Source organism: Oryctolagus cuniculus, chromosome 12, assembly GCF_964237555.1.
Source record: "Oryctolagus cuniculus chromosome 12, mOryCun1.1, whole genome shotgun sequence".
NCBI lineage: Eukaryota > Metazoa > Chordata > Mammalia > Lagomorpha > Leporidae > Oryctolagus > Oryctolagus cuniculus.
The window spans coordinates 91,355,367-91,373,294 of NC_091443.1; the positions used below are offsets into that span (position 1 = coordinate 91,355,367).

At 58.2% G+C, this 17,928-nt stretch overlaps 2 protein-coding genes across 2 annotated transcripts in view; one reads left to right on the forward strand and one right to left on the reverse strand.

The window, feature by feature from the left end:
• CALML4 (calmodulin like 4) overlaps window positions 1–2,353 on the reverse strand; it is a 389,480-nt gene extending 387,127 nt beyond the window's left edge. Inside the window, exon 1 of the mRNA XM_070054408.1 lies at window positions 2,350–2,353. Coding sequence (XP_069910509.1) covers window positions 2,350–2,352 — 3 coding nt within the window. The 5' untranslated portion in view covers window position 2,353. The remainder of the gene's footprint in view (window positions 1–2,349) is intronic.
• Window positions 1–17,928, forward strand: part of CORO2B (coronin 2B) — a 122,734-nt gene that overhangs the window by 39,511 nt on the left and 65,295 nt on the right. The window contains exon 2 of the mRNA XM_051841569.2: window positions 13,563–13,763. Coding sequence (XP_051697529.1) covers window positions 13,563–13,763 — 201 coding nt within the window. The remainder of the gene's footprint in view (window positions 1–13,562; window positions 13,764–17,928) is intronic.

The window sequence follows — 17,928 nt, forward strand, 5'->3', positions numbered from 1 at the left end:
CTCTCCTGATTTTGCCCCCTGTCGCCACCCCTCGGGAGGTAGCACCATGTGCTCCTCGCCAACCAGAAGCCAAACAACTTATTCAGGACAGTAGCTGGCCAGCGGGAGGGCAAGGCCTCCAGCCAGGGCCCGCCTTCTGTCCATCCCCTGAGCCTGGCCCCTGGGCTGGCTGCTGTGTGCGGGAGACATCGTTCTGCCAGGGATCCCCTAAGGTTTCCCGTGTGCCGTGGGCCACGGGGAGAGCTGAGGAGGGCAGGGACGGCTGTGTCTGCTGGGACAGGGGCTCTGCTGCCCCACCGAGTGGGAGCCTGGGAGGGGAGCCGGGCAGGGGGTTGGGGCTGGCGTGGGCCCAGTGGGTCCTGGAGTTTTGTGAGGCTGCTGCCCCTGTGCGCTAGGCCACTCCACACTGCAAGTTCTAGAGTGGGTGACTGGAAAGATTCCACAGCGGTCTGCTATGTACAGTGGTGCAGGTTGTGCCCTGAACAAGGCCAGCAGGGGGGCGAGTTGGGACTGACTCTGCCTGGAGCAGCATCTGTCAGGACAGGACATCTTTTTCTATCTCACAAAAGTGTCCAGTGGCCCGCAGAGGCCCTGGCTCCATGGACAGACAAGTGGGAGGTGTCACCGACAGAGACGAGTCTGCACCGGGCCAGCCATGGGCACGCAAGCAAATCCAGCTTGGAGTTTTGAAGTGACTGGGAAGGTTCAAAGCCAGGAGGGGGCTGAAATGATGGGTGCGGTGGTGGAGGGGGGAGGCCGGGCACTGGCCCCCTCCCGGGCCCCCTAACCAGAGTGTGAAACAGACAAGGAGCCTGCAGAAGCATGGGGCTCCATGCAGGATAAATCAGGAGGGTTTGGATGAGGCAGAGGAAGGAACCCACGGGGGCCCCTGAACCTGCAGCCGCGGCCCCAACTCACTGTGGAGTCAGCACATTGGGCTGCTGAGCCAGGTGTGTGTGTGTGTGTGTGTGCACGCTTGCCTGTGCGAGCGTTGTGTGTGCATGTGCAGGTGTGTGCGTGTGCACACCGGATTGAAGTGGACACCATGAAGGAAAAGCACCCTGGAGAGAGCAGCTCAAAGAGAGGCTTCCAGAAAGGACGGCAGGAGCACCTGCCGGAGGTGCCGGCGCCCCCCCCCCCGCCCAGGGGCTGCTGGGGCCATGTTTGCCCCCTAAGCATGGTGGTCACTGGGAAGGGGAGGGAGGGAGGGTGCTGGAGCCACGCCACGCCCACAGGCGCTGTGCCCAGTGTTCCGCATGCTTCCCTCATTCCCCTGTGCAGCTCTTCCTCGTGGCTTCTGTTGCAATGGCAGTGCGCAGTGGGATCGAAGGAAAGAGGAAAAAATTCTCCTCTGGAGATGCAGCAGTGTCGCCACCCACCCCCGGGGGGCGCTGTGCGCCATGGCTGGTGGAGCAGTGGGCAGGCGGTTCGAATCCGGTGATTGTTTCTGTTCCCCGCTGGTCCCCGTTGTCCCTAGAGCTGTGCCACTTTTCCAGCCGCTGCACGGGAGACGGGCAGCTGCATGGGCACACCCTGGGGCACCCAGCAAAGGGTGAGAGGAATGCTGGGAAGGAAATTGGGGGAGGGGCTCGAGTTTCTTTGCCCTCAGGCATGGGCAGGGATCCTCGGGTTCTCTCCAGCAGCCAGCAGCTGGCAGGGACGCAGGAGTGGCCCCCTCCCTGGGCCCTCTCTGGCCATGCCCCTCGCCGTGGCGCATCGTGGAGCCATCTTTGACTTCGCCCCTGTTCTGAACTGAGTCCCTGCTCCTTCCAGAATCCCAGCAGGAAAGTGGGCGAGGGACCCGCCATGTTCTCAGACTCTCAGCTGCCCTGGCACATTCACCCCTGAGATTCCAACACGAGGGCCAGGAAATCAGGCCGCGCCTCTGACTGCTCGCTTCCAGGCCTGCTTCCCGGCATTCAGGCTGCCAGGGCGGCCTCCCCTTCCTCTGGGGTCCCCCCAGGGCTCGCTAGAATAGGGTCGGCCAGGCGGACTCTTGGTTGGCTAACGCAGGGCGGCGAGATTCGAGAAAAGCCTCCTCTGAACAAGTCTGGCTTTTAAGACGATCGATGGATCGATCATTCGTGTTGCAGCAACGTCCGTGTTGGATGTCAGGACCCGGATTCTCTTTTGCATCCTGCTGCCCCGAGGTTCTTGAGGTTGGTGGGAGGTTGGGGGGAGGGAGGCGTGCATCTAGGGGGCGAAAGGGCAGCTGGAAACCAGTGACTGCAGACATGTGAAAGTGGCTGCAAAATAAAAACCACGCCCGTGCGTTTCTCGCTCATCTGTTCTCCGTTCCCCTCCTTTCAGCTCTCAGCTCTGCCTCTGCCGCTGGCCCCGTGTAGCTGACATCGCGGGGAGCAGCTGGCTGTGCATGCAGCCATCCGCTCTGAGTGTGGTCACAGTCACGGAGCAGGGCTGGGGGCTGGGGGGTCAGGGACACGATGCGGCCACCTAGAATGGGGCTGCACCCCCAGCAGCCAGGGGAACAGAGGCTGTCACAGGGAAGTTGGCTAAAGATCCAGGGAGATCCGCTGTGCTTACTGGTACTAGAATCTTTGTAGAAGGCAGTGAGAGGCAGGATATTCTTTCTGAGACACTCTTCATTTGGAGGGCTTTTTATTTATTTATTTTTTAGAGATTTTGTTTATTTGAAAGGCAGAGTTACAGAGAGATAGAGACAGAGACAGAGAGACAGAAGTCTTCCATCCGCTGGTTCACTCCCCAAATGGCTACAATAGCCAGGGCTGGGCCAGGCTGAAGCCAAGAACAAGATCTCCCCTGTGGGTACAGGGGCCCAGACACTTGGGCCATCCTCTGCATTAGCAGGGAGCTGGATGGGAAGTGGAGCAGCCGGGACTTGAACTGGTGTCTGTATAGGATGTCGGCACCATAGGCTGCTTAACCCACTGCGCCACAGCGCCAGCCCCAGTCAGAGGGGTTTTACAGCAGAAACCCTTTTGTTCTGTGGGTAACAATAAATTCAATCAAAAAGTTTCCATTCTGGTTTTTGAACTTTCATCTGGTGAGGCCCCTGGAATGGCTTCCAGGGTCCAGCAGGAGGTGGTTCTTCCTACACACGCACACTCGCCTTGGGGATGCGGAGGGTAGTAGTGCAGAGGGCTCATCCCCAAACAAGCTGTGTGCCAGTGCCTGTGGCCTCTGCTTCTCGTGGGCGTCTGGATGCGCTGTCCTCTGTCACTTCCGGTGGTTAACAGCGGCACGAGGGGGCTCGGCGTTTCTCTCTCTGGACCCTCGGAGACTGCCCTCTGCTGTCCAAGCGATGTGACAGCAGAACCAGCAGACCATCCTTCTCTCCTGTGCCCTGCCCGGCTGGCAGTTTGGATAGATGGTCATTCGGGCAGGGTAAGGTGAAGGCTCACACCTGGGGGATGGCGCGCTGGCCCGTGTGTCCCCACATTGCCAGGTGACAGGAAGCCCAGGTCTCCCTCTGGGCAGTGGACAGGCCCAGGGTCCTGGGACTGCAGGGACGAACAAGCAGGACTCCTTGGCAGGCCCCTGGGCCCCGAGAGGAAGCAGCAGCTGTCCCTGGGGAAGCCACCCCACTGCTGCCACCCTCGGAGTTGCTTCCTTCCCGGCACGCACACGGCGCGTCGTTATTTCGGGAGCTCTCATTGATAAAAAGCAGTGTTGACCTCTGCTAGTTCTGCGCGACCGTCACCATCCTGAGCCCCAGAGCCTGGGCGTGGGGGCGCTGCTGACGAGCCCCTCAGAGGGGACAGGCTGTGCATCCGGGGCAGCCAGCGAGCACAGGGCCCCACCCCGTCCTGGGAGGCAGAAGGGTGTGGCACAGGCGGGAGCCTCTCACTCGACCACCAGTGTCCACTACAAAAGACCCTTTTCTGAAGAGCTGCTCAGCCGCCCATGCTGAGAGCCAGGGGCCACAGAGGAGGGCACAGAAGTCAAGACCGTAGGGCTGGTGTTGTGGCCAGTGGGTAAAGCTGCAGCCTATGCCGCCGACATCCCATACGTGCGTCGGTTCGAGTCTCGCTGCTCCACTTCCCATCCAGCTCCCTGCTAATGCACCTGGGAAAGCAGCAGAAGACGGCCCACGTGCTTGGGCCCCTGCCACTCATGTGGGAGAGCTGGCTGGAGTTCCGGGCTCCTGGCTTCAGCAAGGCCCAGCACCAGCTGTTGTGGCCATCTGGGGAGTGAACCGGAGTGTGTGGAAGGTTCTGTCCCTGCCTCTGTGTCACTGAACAAACAATAAATACGTAAACATTGGATAAATAAAGGGCAGTTTCTGTAGAGCCGTTCACAGTTCACAAAGCACTTACACACCGGCTCCTCAAACTCTCCTAGGGAAAGCGGTGGGAATGTGTGCATTTATAGGTGGAGACACTGCGACTCAGAGCGGTCAAGGGGAGGTCACAGAGCCCGCGCTCCGGAGCGCACAGTGCTCCTTGCCCTGCAGCTCAGGGACCAAAGTCGGGATCCAGGACCAGAAGCTTCCGTGTCTCCCGGCCACTTGATGGGAATGCAGATTCCCAGGCCCCACCCGGGACTGCCTGGATCAGAAGCGGGCGGCCTCGGACGAGTCCACCCCGTGACTCTGCCGGACACTCGGGATGGAAGAGCACTGGCCCCGGGCAGCGGCTCTGGACTTAGTGTCCGGGCGAATCACCTGGGGTCTTGTTGACCTTGGCTCCCAGGTGATGCCGCAGCTGGTGGTCCACAGCCCTTACCTTGAATAGCAGAGACCCCAAATAGGAGCCACCTGGTGGGGGCGTGGCCTGGTTAATGACATGCACATTCCTCCCCCCCCCCCCATGTGTGTTTCTGCAGACCGGGGACCTAGGAACTTGGATTCCCACCAGCAACTCAGGCCGGGGGGGGCTTGGGGCTCGCGCTGCGGATCCCTCCTCTGGAGCTCGGATTTGCAGGCCGTTTCCCACCCCCAGCAAGCCTCATTTTCAAAGATTTTTGTTTCCTGAATCACTCATGCAATCTCCTGCCAGGCTGTGGGTTACGGGACTGCGAGTGGGAGGCCATCTCTGAGCCAGCAGGGCCCTCGGTTCCTCAAAATAGGTCAGGAGTCTGGCACAGACCGGGCTCAGGGACTACAAATAGAAACCCATCTGTGGGTTCTGTCACCCACCCCCCTCCCTGCCTGGCCAGAGGAACACAGGACTCAGAACCCCAGAGGAGGGGGTGCCTCCCTGGGTGGGGCTGGGGGCTGCTGTGCCACCTCCCACCCAGCTACTGCCACTGGGTCAGCCTGCAGGGGACAGGTGGCAGCGCCAGATCTTACCTTCCCCGGAGTGGGAGGCTGGCGGTGTGCACTGGTCATCTGGGGACCGTGCTGTGTGACCTTGGGCAAGTCACTCACCCTCTCTGGGCCTCACTGGGCTGGATTTCAGTGGAGCTGTGGCTGCTCTTCTGCTGGGGCAGACTGTGGCTCGGTGAACGCCTGTTTGAGTCGGGATCCCAGGGAGAAGAAGCTGGGCCGGAGAGAGGGGAGGGGTGGGGGAGGCAGGCATTTCCTTCTCCTGGCTCCCTGCCGGCCGGGATGTTGTGGGATCTGGCCCTGTGGATGAAGGGAGGACAAGGTTGGTGTCCCCTAAGTGACCTTGGACCAGCCCGTTTGCGTCGGGGAAGTGGGGAGAATAGTTAATGTTTATTCCTTGGGGTCAAGGACTCCAAAAGGTCATGAGTGTGAAATGCTTAGCTCATAGTAAACAATCCGAGGAGCTGGCCGTGGTTCCGTGGGTGGAGAGGCAGGAGCTGGGGCCGCACAAGACAGCACAGCATCTGGGGGGGGGGGTGCTTCGGGGCTGTGGTGGGGGCTGGGGAGGCTCTGCTCCAGAGGCTGAGGCGGAAGCGGCCTCTGGGCTTCTCTGCAGAACAGGAAAGGCTGCGGGGGCCCCGGACAGCAGCCTGGCCCAGAGTAGACTTTGTGTCTGGCTGGAAGGGCACTGGCAGGTGGGCAGGGTGCTGGGTCTGCAGGGGGTGGACCTGCACCCTCTGTGCAGAGGCAGCAGCCAGCCACGCCCGCTCCTGCTGGACTTTGGTCTGCTCCCTGATAGCCTGAGAGAGGCTGCCCATTTCACAGGTGAGCAGGATGAGGCGTTGAGGAGAAGAGGCCCCCGTGGTTGGTAGGAGCAGGCCCAGAACTCCATTTCTGCGAGGGGTGGAGAAATTCAGTGGAGTGACCCCTTATTGTGGCCTTCCCTGGTCCCCACGTGTCCCTCCCGGGACCTGCCAGGTCTGTGGGTTCAGTGAGGTCCTTTTTCCACAGGACGTTTTGCTTTGGGATCTCAGTGACATCCCCCCAGTGATGTCCAAGGGAATGCTTTGAGAGCGTGCCGCCCAGTATGGCCACCACCTTCCAATGCGGCCAGTGAACCCTTACAACGTGGTTAGTCTGACTGGGGAAGCAATTTCTGATTGGATTTAATTGTCATCAATCTGAGCTTAAGGGGCCACGTGTGGCCGGCGGCCGCCCTGTGGAATGGTGCCGTTTTAGCCCGCTCTCAGGTGCATGGGCTCAGCTGTGGGCGTCCACAGATTTCCGGCCCCCTAACTCTCTCCTTGGATGGCCTGATGCCTGGGAAGCCTGGGCCAGAGCTCTGGGAGACTCCACCCAGAGCGAAACTCCAAACCCGCTCATCCTGCAGCTCCATCGTCTGTCATTTCATTTCTGTGGCTGTTTAACGCTGCCCCAACGAGACACTCGGCTGTGTCACATTGGCAGCCTGGAAACTGGCCATGGTGGCAACATTTACACCATGGACATTGGCAAATAGTGCATTCCTCCTGCCTTCCAGAGAGCCGGTTGTTAAACACGTCCCAGCACAGCACCGCTGCGGGCACATCCTTTGAGTGCTCACCACTGGTGAGCCTGCTGGTGTTTGCGGCACTGTGGAAAGAGCAGTGGACGAAAGAGACAGAAATCCTTACCCTGCCGGAGCTGAACCCACCCCGGCCCTGCACGCCTGCTGAAGGATGCAGAGAATTACAAGGTGGACCCTGAGGGCCCCCCCGGGGTCCCCAAAGCCCAGTGCCAGTGGATTCAGAGATCTCAGTGCATGTAAGGTAGAAAATGTGTGGCCCAGCGTCCCAGGGCTGGGAATTTCTTGAGATGTAACAGCATCTCCTGGGAGCCAACGAGACCCTGGCATCCTGGGCTAGCCCACAACAGGGCAGAGCTGGGCCAGTGATACCCCAGCATCCTGGGCTAGCCCACGGCAGGGCAGAGCTGGGTGGTGGGTCATCCAGCCCAAACTCCTGTGGCGGGAGAAGCAAGGGGAGCCTGCGTGGGGGCTTTGGTGAGCCAGCAGCTGGGCCAGCAGCACCGGCTCCCTGCACTCCAGGGCCCTTACATCAGGCTGTGTGCAGCCCAGGACCCTGGCTCGCAGGTGTTTCCGGCTGCTTTCTTCATTGAAAGGAAATGGCTCTGGCTTTACCTGTTGTACAGGTACAGTTTGGAGTTCTAAGTAAAGTTTTCTTTTTTTTTTTTTAATTCACTTATTCATTCGAGAGGCAGAGCCACAGACAAAGAGGAGCAGAGGCAGAAAGAGAGGCCTTCCATCTGCTGGTTCATTCCCCAGATGGCTGCAATGGCTGGAGCTGGGTCAATCCAAAGGAGCCAGGAGCTTCTTCTGGGTCTCCCACATGGATGCAGGGGCCCAAGGACTTGGGGCACCTTCCACTGCTTTCCCAGGCCCTTAGCAGGGAGCTGGATCAGAAGTGGAGCAGCCAGGACTCAAACCAGCACCCATATGGGATGCTGGTGCCACAAGCAGGGGCTTAGCCTACTATGCTACAGCACCAGCCCCTGAGTGCAATTTTCTTTAGAGTTCTCCTGCTCATGGAATGTGCTCACACCCCTGCATTTTGCAAGGAAAAAACTGAAGCTTTGCATCCACCGGAGACGCTACCCCACCTGGTGCACAGCTCGGGCTCTCGGCTCTCGGCTGCTCCCCTCCTGTGTGTCTGGCTTCCCTGGGCCAGGGCAGGTGGAGCTGGCTGAGGCAGACCCGCTACTGCTCACAGACCCAGCACTCTGCGAGGGCATGGGACCGGGTACTGGTGACAGTGTCTTCCTCTCACCATGGTGTCGCTCATGCTCCATCCTCAGATCCCACGACAGAGGTGTGGTTGACTCCCAGAGCCTGGCGGAGGAAGGAGGCCACGCAGCAGAAAAATGTAGTCTTTCCCCCGTGGCACATGGACAGGGCGTGGCTGCTCCATGCATCCCGTTGGGCTGTCCGCTGGGCATGCAGCCCCCAAGGCACCTGCTCCCCAGCCTCTTGATGTGCCTGTGGCCAGAAGCTCCTGTCCCTGCACGAGCAGAGGCAGGAAAGACAAACTCTTTCTTGCCCCCTGGAGCGTGGTTTTTATCATCATCCTCATGATGACAGAGTGGCTGCTGGCCATGGGCCATCAATTATCACATCTAAGGACAGGGGGCGCTTTGCTGCCCTGCTGAGCAAACCCAGTGATGATCTCCCGGGAGAAGTAAAGCCAGCCTCTCGGCCTCCACCTCTTGAGAGGTGCCAGGGGCAAAGTGACAGCGCCTTGCTTCTGGCTGTCCCCTCTCAGAGGGAGACCAGGGCGGCCCGAGCCCCGGGAGGGGCTGCCAGTGAGCAGCCGAGCAGCCGACTGTTGGTTTTTGTAATCTCGTGGAGTGCTGTGTGTTACTGGAACAAGCAGGCAGAGGTGAGCGTTTGGGTGCAGAGGCTGAGAGAGGACAAGATTCACTGTACGCTCTGGAAAGACCAGGAGGTGAAGTCACAAGTTCTTGGCCAAAATCCGGCCCCCACCCCTTGCACGCCTCTGAGCCCGTATCTCGGAAGTGGGGTTGCAGTATCGGCCCGGCGCTGCCAGCTGGACAGCTGCATGGCTGACTGAGGGGGCGGGGAGGCTGCAGGGGTTGTGGCTGTGGGTGGGCGCCGCCGGGATTCCCCCCGCTGGCCCTGGAGAAGACTGGACCAAGAGACACACGACGACTGGGACACCTTGGAGCTCCTTACAAAGCAGAACTGTCTGTTTTTGAAGTTAATTCATTTATTCTTATGGATTCATTTATTCTTATGGAAAGAGAGTCTTCCATGCAGTACCTGAGCCATCACCTGCTGCCTCCCAGAATGCATTAGTAGGAAGCTGGACCGGAAGCAGAGGCAGGATTTGAACCCAGGCACTCTGACATGGGATGTGGGTGTTCCAAGCGGCGGCTTAAGCCACTGCTCCACAGCACCCACCCCGGACAGCGCTGCCTTTTACTGGTGAGGGATGGCCGAGGCGGAAAAGAAGGCTGCCTTGATAGGTCGTGAGCTTCTCGTCCCTGCAGGGGGTTCAAGGATGAGGCGGGCGACCTCTGGCCCAGGGCGACGTGGAACAATGGATGGACGCAGATGGCCACCCTGTCCCAGGAGAATTGAGTTCCTCCACACCACTGAAGGCACAGAGGCCCTCTGGGCCCGGTCCTGCCACCCTGGCTGGGGACCCTCGTCCCCTCCGAGTCCCCCTCCTAACAGGACTGCTGTGACAGGGCAAAGGGCAAAAGGTCAGACTCGCAGGTCACCTCTTGCCCCCCCCCAACACACACACTGGTTTCTCTTTAATGTCCTGAGTGACTTCTCCACACGCAGCCAGCAGCCTGGGGAGAAGGAGACTTCTGTTCCCTGCCTGCCCCAGCTGCACGGGACCTCAGGATGGCGTCCCCCCCTTTAGTGGTGCAGGGTGGGAAGGTCAGAGCCCCGTGGCCTGTAGTGTGCGTGGGGGGGGGGGCATCTGCTCTGGCCTCTCAGACCCTCCAGCCTCCTGCCCCCACCCAGATCCCACCCAGAACAGAGCCTTGGCCACCTGGCCTGTCGCCGCCACCAGCCAGCCCAGGTGCCTGCTCACGTGTTCCCTCTGCCCTCCCCTCTCCTTCCCACCCCTCACCCCCCACCAGACCAAGAGACTGCGGGAGGAGGCATTTCAGCTTGAATTCAATCAGGGCTAAAGACCTAAAGCCCATGTTTCCAGGGCACACAGGAATGACTGAGGATGCCACGAGCCGACAGCAGACAGGATGCCGGGCCGTGCTGCGTGTTGCAGGCGCAGGGATGCGAGAGCGAGGTCACAGCCGCACGCAGTGTGTGGACCTTTCGTTGAAAACGTAGAGTGGGTGTGAAAGACACTTTGGGGGAACGTGCATGCGGGCTGGATATCCGGGGGCCGTGAGGAGCTGCTGTCCGTGTTCCTGGCCGTGGCGATGGCAAAGTGCTGGGGCAGGAGGCGCTGGCTGGCTGGGAAACGCGTGCTGAAGGAACCAGGAGGCAGAAGTCACGAGTTTTGCAAGGTTGTCCCCAGTAATGCTGCCGAAGAAGAAAGAGAGAGAGGGAGAAGAATGGCTGAGAAGGAGAGGGGGGGACAGGAGGGCCCTGGGCCACCGAGGGAGGTGACGGGCCCGTCCCAGGCTTGGGGAGCAGAGCCCAGGACCGCAGGCTCCCCGTATTGCGGCCAGGCCATGAACGCTCGCTGTGGGCCCGTGTGCAGACCCCACAATGTGACCCACTCATAAGCAAGGACCTCCGGCCTCCCTCCCTTGCACTTCCAAAGGCCCAGCAGAGAGAATCTCCCTCGAGACCCAGGCCAGGCCTGCAGCCAGCCAGCCCTGTGCAGAACGTGCTCCAGTGTCCCCAGGAAACAGATCTGTCCCAGCCCATCCCCGCGGCGGGGGGGTTGACACGTCACCCAGAGAGCTGTGGGCTCCCAGCAGTGCCAGCTGGGCTGGGGTGGGGGTTGATGGCAGAAGCATCCGGGGAGGCAGTGGTGCTCACACGGAGCCTGCACCACAAATGCCCAGTGCACGCTCTGTAGACCGGGTGGGGGGCAGACAGGAAAGAGTGGGGCAGGAGAGGCAGGGGAGGGTAGAAGAGGAGGGGTGACATCAGTGGGAGACAGGCAGGGACTGGGGTACCTGGGGTGAATGTGGCGGGTGTGCAGAAGGCTCGGTCAGGTCGGCTTGCCCTGGGCAGCTTAGCATTCATTCCCCCAAGTCCTGGGGTGGGGGCAGGGTTGTTATTAACTCTTTTGTCTAGGTGCGGTGCAGGTGGCACAGAGAGGTGGTGAGGCTTGCCCAAGTCACACAGCTCATTGGCAGCAGAGGTGGGACTTGGATGTAGGTCTATGAGGCGCCCAGTCCAATGCTTGTGACCCTCCCCTCACAGTCCCCAGGAGACCCTGCAGGGCCATCTGCCCTGGGAGACTCAGGCCCTAAGTGCCAGGCCACTCGCTCTATACCCAGGCTCATGCTGGCATCCCCGGGCCCCAGCCCCTGGCTGTGCTCATGCCGGAGACAGAACACGCGGCCCCTGTTCAGCAGCCTTGGCCTGTGTCTATTCTGGGGGGACAGAACTGTCCCTGTCCATCTTCTGTGGGAACCGCGGAATCTGGAATGTTCTACCTGGAAGGGGCACATCCTTCCCAGCTCAGACAGAATTCTAGAATTCTACCAGGTCCTCAAACCACCCACACTGTGGGTTTTTTTGTTTGTTTTTTTGTTTTTGTTTTTTTGTTTGTTTGTTTTGACAGGCAGAGTGGACAGTGAGAGAGAGAGACTGAGAGAAAGGTCTTCCTTTGCCGTTGGTTCACCCTCCAATGGCCGCTGATCCGATGGCAGGAGCCAGGTGCTTCTCCTGGTCTCCCATGGGGTGCAGGGCCCAAGCACTTGGGCCATCCTCCACTGCACTCCCTGGCCACAGCAGAGGGCTGGCCTGGAAGAGGGGCAACCGGGACAGAATCCGGCGCCCCGACCGGGACTAGAACCCGGAGTGCCGGCGCCGCAAGGCAGAGGATTAGCCTAGTGAGCCGCGGCACCATCTTGCTGTGGTTTTAATACTGTGTTCTTCCCACTGCTTTGTTCCCCTTTCTCCTAGCAATGGTGCCTGTGAAGTTCTCCACCTCATGTGCAAGGTGCATTTTTTTCAAACCCAAATTAAAATAAACATGCGACGACTTGAATTAAAAGTTGTCACCTCTATATCCAGTGAAGGGATCTCGAGTGACCACCTGGGCTCCGCTTGGGGGAGTCCACAGTGACCCGCCAGGCTCCCATCGGTGCTCTTGCCTGTCCTGCGGGACTTTGTCCGGAAGGCCTTGGGCAGGGCTCAGCAGAGAAGGCAAGCGGCAGAGAGATACGGTGTGGGTAGAGGCGGGGAGGTGGGGAGATGGCTCTGCTGGGGTGAGGGTGACCTTGGGGTGGAGGAGGGCCGTGGAGCTGGGGGAACAGCATCTGCGGCTTCTCCGTGTCAGATACCGAGCCTCTTCCTTCGATAAGGAGGTCTTTGGTGGCTTAGCTCCTGGCTTCACTTAAATCAGTTGCAGTTTTGTTTTCATTGAAATTTCCCAGAGTCGGTTTCCTGAGTGAGTGGCAGCGTTCGCTTCTGATTGCGCTTCCCCCGGGGAAAGTTCAGGGAGGAAGCTAGCTTGCCCCATGCTGTCCCGGGATGGGGTGGGGCTCAGGCACACCTGGAGATAGGCCAGGGCAACATCTGTGGGGCCGGAAGCACTATCATTTCAATCATTTCGGGAAGCGCGGATGCGCCCTGCCAGGTGCCAGGCCTGGGGCCGTGTGCTGTGCGTCTGCCAGGGCGACCCAGCTCAGGACTTCCCTGCAGGAGGCGCCATCCTGGGCGGAGCGGGACTCCACGGAGCACTGCCCGTCCCGTGTCTACCCACCCAACGCCTGCACATCTGTGCACCGCTGTGCCCAGCCTGGACAGGTGCCAGAGGAGGCAGTGAAAGGGCTCAGTTGGGCGGCTGGAGCCTGTGTTGTCCTTGGTGGGCAGAGAGGGCCGGGGGAGGGGTCCTGCCCAGTTCTCTAGAACAGGCGTCTTCCGATTTTAATGTGGTTCCAACCGAGCCAGGAGGTGGGCAGGGCCCCTGGCTAAAATTGCCGATGTAACTGGAGGTCCCGTCTCCCGAGGTCTGAACGGGGACCCAGGACTTAGTGCTTCTGAACAATGCCACCGGGGGGCCGGGTGATGCATGGGTAGGGCACCTGGCATGGGTTGGAGCCTCAGATCTTCACTTAGGAGACCTGTCTGTCTTCATAGCCCTACCCTGCTGTGTGGCCTTGGACAAGTCACTTGACTTCTCTGTGCATAATGGTGATGACCTACAGGACTCCTGGGGATGGCCTTGTGGATGGGAAACTCCAGAGAGTACCTGAGGAGGGGCTGATGAGGAATGGGCCGTGGCTTGTCCCCTTGTGCATAGAGGGCCACCCTCACCCTTCCAAGCCCCGCCATCGGCACCACCCCAATCTTCGTGAACGTGGGATTCAGCAGCGTGTCGGACCACAGGAGGCAGTGTCGCGCAGTGCTGCTTTGCTCTGTCCTTTCTGGAAGGATGTGGACCAAAAGCAGGGAGTGGCGGAAGGCCTTGGCCCTCGTGGGAGCTCACCCAAAGAGGGAGGGGATCCTGCAGCCTCCTGCCTGAGGCAGGCACTGGGGCTCAGCCACCTCCTGCACCCCTGCCGCCTGTGCCCAGCTCAGGGCCCCTCACAAGCCGGTGGCCAGGCTGACCCAGGCTCTCTGGCCCCTCAACAGATGTCCTGGCGTCCGCAGTACCGCAGCTCCAAGTTCCGGAACGTCTACGGGAAGGTGGCCAACCGCGAGCACTGCTTCGACGGCATCCCCATCACCAAGAACGTGCACGATAACCACTTCTGCGCCGTCAACGCCCGCTTCCTGGCCATCGTCACCGAGAGCGCGGGCGGCGGCTCCTTCCTCGTCATCCCCCTGGAGCAGGTAAGTGGCTCTGGGGTCTGCCCGAGGCGTGACCCAGGGGACCCGGGCGACCTGAGCCCTCTTGCCAGAGCTTGGGCACGCCCCCTGCAGCAGTGTCCCAGGCCGCGAGGGATTGGCACGCGCTGTGGTTCTGCGTCCTGGGCGTCCTTTCCTATGAGGCTGGGAGAAGACCCAGCCTTGGGCTCGTTGGTTGGCTGCAGGAGTGGCTTGTTGGAAAAGGCACTGCTCTCGGGGAGAGCCTGCCCCCTCGCCCCCACCTCCTGTCTCAGGGTCTCCCCCCTCTACAGTTGCTTACGTGAACGGAGCAGATTAAATGTGCGAAGGCTGGATCATGAAATTTTTAAGCTGCAGCCGTTCAGGCAGAGTCCCTGGAGGCCCGTGGGAGGTCACGAGCCTCGGGGAAAGTGCTCGCTGTCAGTCCCACTTGTTTATGCCTGAGTTCCCCCTCCCCGCCCTGACTCATCCCCACTCCCACCCTGCGCCAGAGAGTGCAGGGGGAGGGGAGGTGTGCGTGGAAGGAAGCCTCTGTTCCCGACTCTGGCTGGCAGGTGGGGGCCGCAGGTTGGCACAAGGCTAGGGGGAGCCTCCCTTCCACCCTGGGGGGCAGCCGTCGTGACACTGAGGACAGAGAGAGGTCGGTGGATTCCATGGCAAGTGGTCTGGCTTCTGCCACTTGCCAGGATTGTTGACCTCCGGCGTGTCGCCTAACTCGTGTGGAAATGGGGACCATAAGTCCTTGTCTCCCTGCATCCCCCATGTTGACGTCAAGTGGGGTGGAGGGCACGGAGGTTCCCGGCAAACACTTTCACGCATTCCAGATGCCGTCTGCCGTGCCCAGCAGCCGGGCACAAGCCCAGGGCGGCTCCAGTGGATTCGGGATTCTGAAGCACAGCTCACCGCCCCTCCGGAGCCAGCTGGCCTCAGGGCTCTGTCTGCCTGGGGACTGGCCCAGCTCCGCGCATCCGCGCAGCCTGCAGTGCTGTGGGGACGAGTGGGCCGCTCCTCCCTGGGCTCCGGTCCGTTGCCGGCACTCTGCCATACCTCCGCTCCTGGCTTGCAAAGGTCAACTGTCAGTGCCTCACGCCATGATGAAATTGCTTCCAGATGGATTAATGATGAGCGCATGAAAGGGGAAAAATGAGCTGCAACGTATTAGAGGAGAGCGGAGAGCGCTTTAAAAGCCAGGCAGTGAGTGAGGCTTCGTAAGCAGGGTGAGAGTCCCCAAAACCATAAAGGCAAGGATTAATATTTTAAGAGAAGTATTTTTTTTCAAAGGTTTACTTATTTGATTTGAAAGGCAGAGCGACAGAGAGAGGGAAAAGACAGAGAGAATCTTTCATCTGCTGATTCACTTCCCAAGTGGCTGGAACAGCCAAGGACTGAGCCAGGCTGAAGCCAGGATCCAGGGATCCAAGCACTTGGGCCATCTTCCACTGCTTTCCCAGCCACATTAGCAGGAAGCTGGATTGGAAGTGGAGCAACCGGGATTTGAACTGGCTCTCTGACCCACCAGTATAAGCAGTGACCCAACCTGCTGTGCCACAACACCAGTCCCTAGAATAAGAACATAAAGGGACTGTGCTATCATGAGACAAAATTTAAAAACAAACCACATACTTGAGTACAATATTTGCAGTATATAATAAAGATTTGTATCCAGAATATATATAAAGATTCCTAGAAAAATCAGTAAGAAAAATAACCCAAAAGAAAAATGAGCGAAAGGTATGAATCAGCAACTCACAGAAGATGAAATATCCCTTAACCTACTAACTGGAAAAGACTTAAAAGCATGGTAATCTTCAGTATGGCCAAAGGTGGGCGGCAGCGGGCGCTCAGGGGCACGTGAAGCCATTCGGTCGCATTTGTTCACATTCAGAGATGCAGTTCAGCTTCAGGAGCCTGTCCTGCAGAGATGGTCACACGTGTGTGACACAGGCACTTGATCGTTTTTACAAACTCAGTCTTTTCTTTGAAATAGGCAGAGAGAAACAGAGACGAAAAGAAATCTTCCATTTGCTGGGTCACTCCCCAAATGCCCCCAAGAGCTGCTGCTTGGCCAGGCTGGAACCAGAAGCCTGGATCTCAATTCAGGTCTCCCACGGGGTGGGCATTAGCAGGAAACTGAATCAGGAGCACATGTTATAGGATGTGGGTGTCCCATGTGGCATCCTAACCACTGTGCTGGCTTCCATTATATTTTTGGAAGTCTCAAATTGATTAAAAGTTCCTAATTTCATCCTCTTTGGTAGCAAAGAGGTTTTTTTAAAAAAGATTTATTTTATTTATTTGAAAGACAGAGTTACAGAGAGAAGGGGAGAGAGAGAGAGAGAGAGAGAGAGAGAGGTGTCTTCCATTTGCTGGTTCACCCTCCAGATGGCCGCAATGGCTGGAGCTGTGCTGATCCGAAGCCAGGAGCCAGGAGCTTCCTCCAGGTCTCCCACATGGCTTCAGGGGCCCAAGGACTTGGTTCACCTTCTACTGCTTTCCCAGGCCATAGCAGAGAGCTGGATTGGAAGAGGAGCAGCCAGGACTTGAACTGGCACCCATATGGAATGCCGGTGCTTCAGGCCAAGGCGTTAACCTGCTAGATCACAGAGCTGGCCCCGCAAAGAGGTTTTTTTTTTTTTCTTTTTAAGATTTATTTATTTATTTGAAAGGCAGAGTTATAGAGATAGAAGGTGGAGAGAGAGGTCATCCATCCATTGGCTCACTCCTCAAATGGCCGCAACAGCCAGGACTGGCCCAAGCCAAGGTCAGGAGCCAGGAGCTTCATCCGGGTCTCCCATGTGAGTGCAGGAGCCCAAGCAAGCACTTGAGCCATCCTCCGCTCTTTCCCAGGTGCATTAGCAGGGAGCTGGATCAGAAGTGGAGCAGCTGGGACTTGAAAAAGCACTTATATGAGATGCCAGCATTGCCACGACTTTACCCACTACACCACAGCACCAGCCCCAAAAAGAAGTACTTTTATTTATTTACTTGAAAGAGTTACAGAGAGAGAGAGGAGAGGCAGAGAGAGGGGTCTTCCATCTGATGGTTCACTCCCCAATTGGCTGCAACGGCCAGAGCTGCGCCGATCCGAAGCCAGGAGCCAGGAGCTTCTTCTGGGTCTCCCACACGGGTGCAGGGACCCAAGGACTTGGGCCATCTTCCACTGCTTTCCCAGGCTATAATAGAGGGCTGGATTGGAAGAGGAGCAGCCAGGTCTCGAACTGGCACCCATATGGGATGCTGGCACTTCAGGTCAGGGTGTTAACCTGCTGCGCCAAGAAGTACTTGTAACAGAGCGTAAATTGCTTTCTATACAAGAGGCCTTGAAGAAGTTTGTGAAAGGGTGTACTAGGAAAGATCCAAGAGTGGATTTCAAAATTGTTTGCACCAGAGTAAACATATTTAATGCTATTGTTGCAACGCTTCCTGCAATCTCCTCTTTAAAATATGTGACATGCATGTACGCATATACATGTATATTTGATATCTATGTATTTTCAGCTTGGTTCACACTCTGATACAGTTTGTGTAACTTGATGACTGTGATAGTAATGGCTTCTGCTCCCAGCTGCTTGCCTTTTTTTTTTTTTTTTTTTTTTTTAGGATTTATTTATTCGCTTGACAGAGTTACAGAGAGGCAGAGGCAGAGAGAGAGAGAGAAAGAGAGAGAGAGAGGTCTTCCATCTGCTGGTTCACTCCCCAGCTGGCCACAACAGCCAGAGCTGTGCCAATCCGAAGCTAGGAGCCAGGGGCTTCCTCTGGGTCTCCCACACAGGTGCAGGGGCCCAAGGACTTGGGCCATCTTCTACTGCTTTCCCAGGCCACAGCAGAGAGCTGGATGGGAAGTGGAGCAGCCGGGACTCAAACCAGCGCCCGTACGGGATGCCAGCACTGCAGGCAGCGGCTTTACCCAGCATGCCACAGCTGCTTTCTCTTGTTTTTCTCACTTTCTGTTTCACTTCAAGAGCCTCGGGTGATCACTGACGTCATTCATCAAAGTGTTAATTGTTAACAACAGGAGTCACTGGGCACTAATTCCTATGCAGGACCTCTGTCCTCAATGAGTTGTATTACGAGAATTAGCTGTAAAACTCGTTCTCAAAACAGTTTTGTGTGTGTGTGTGTGTGTGTGTGCAAATTGTTGAAGTCTTTACTTAGTATAGAGTTGGTGTTC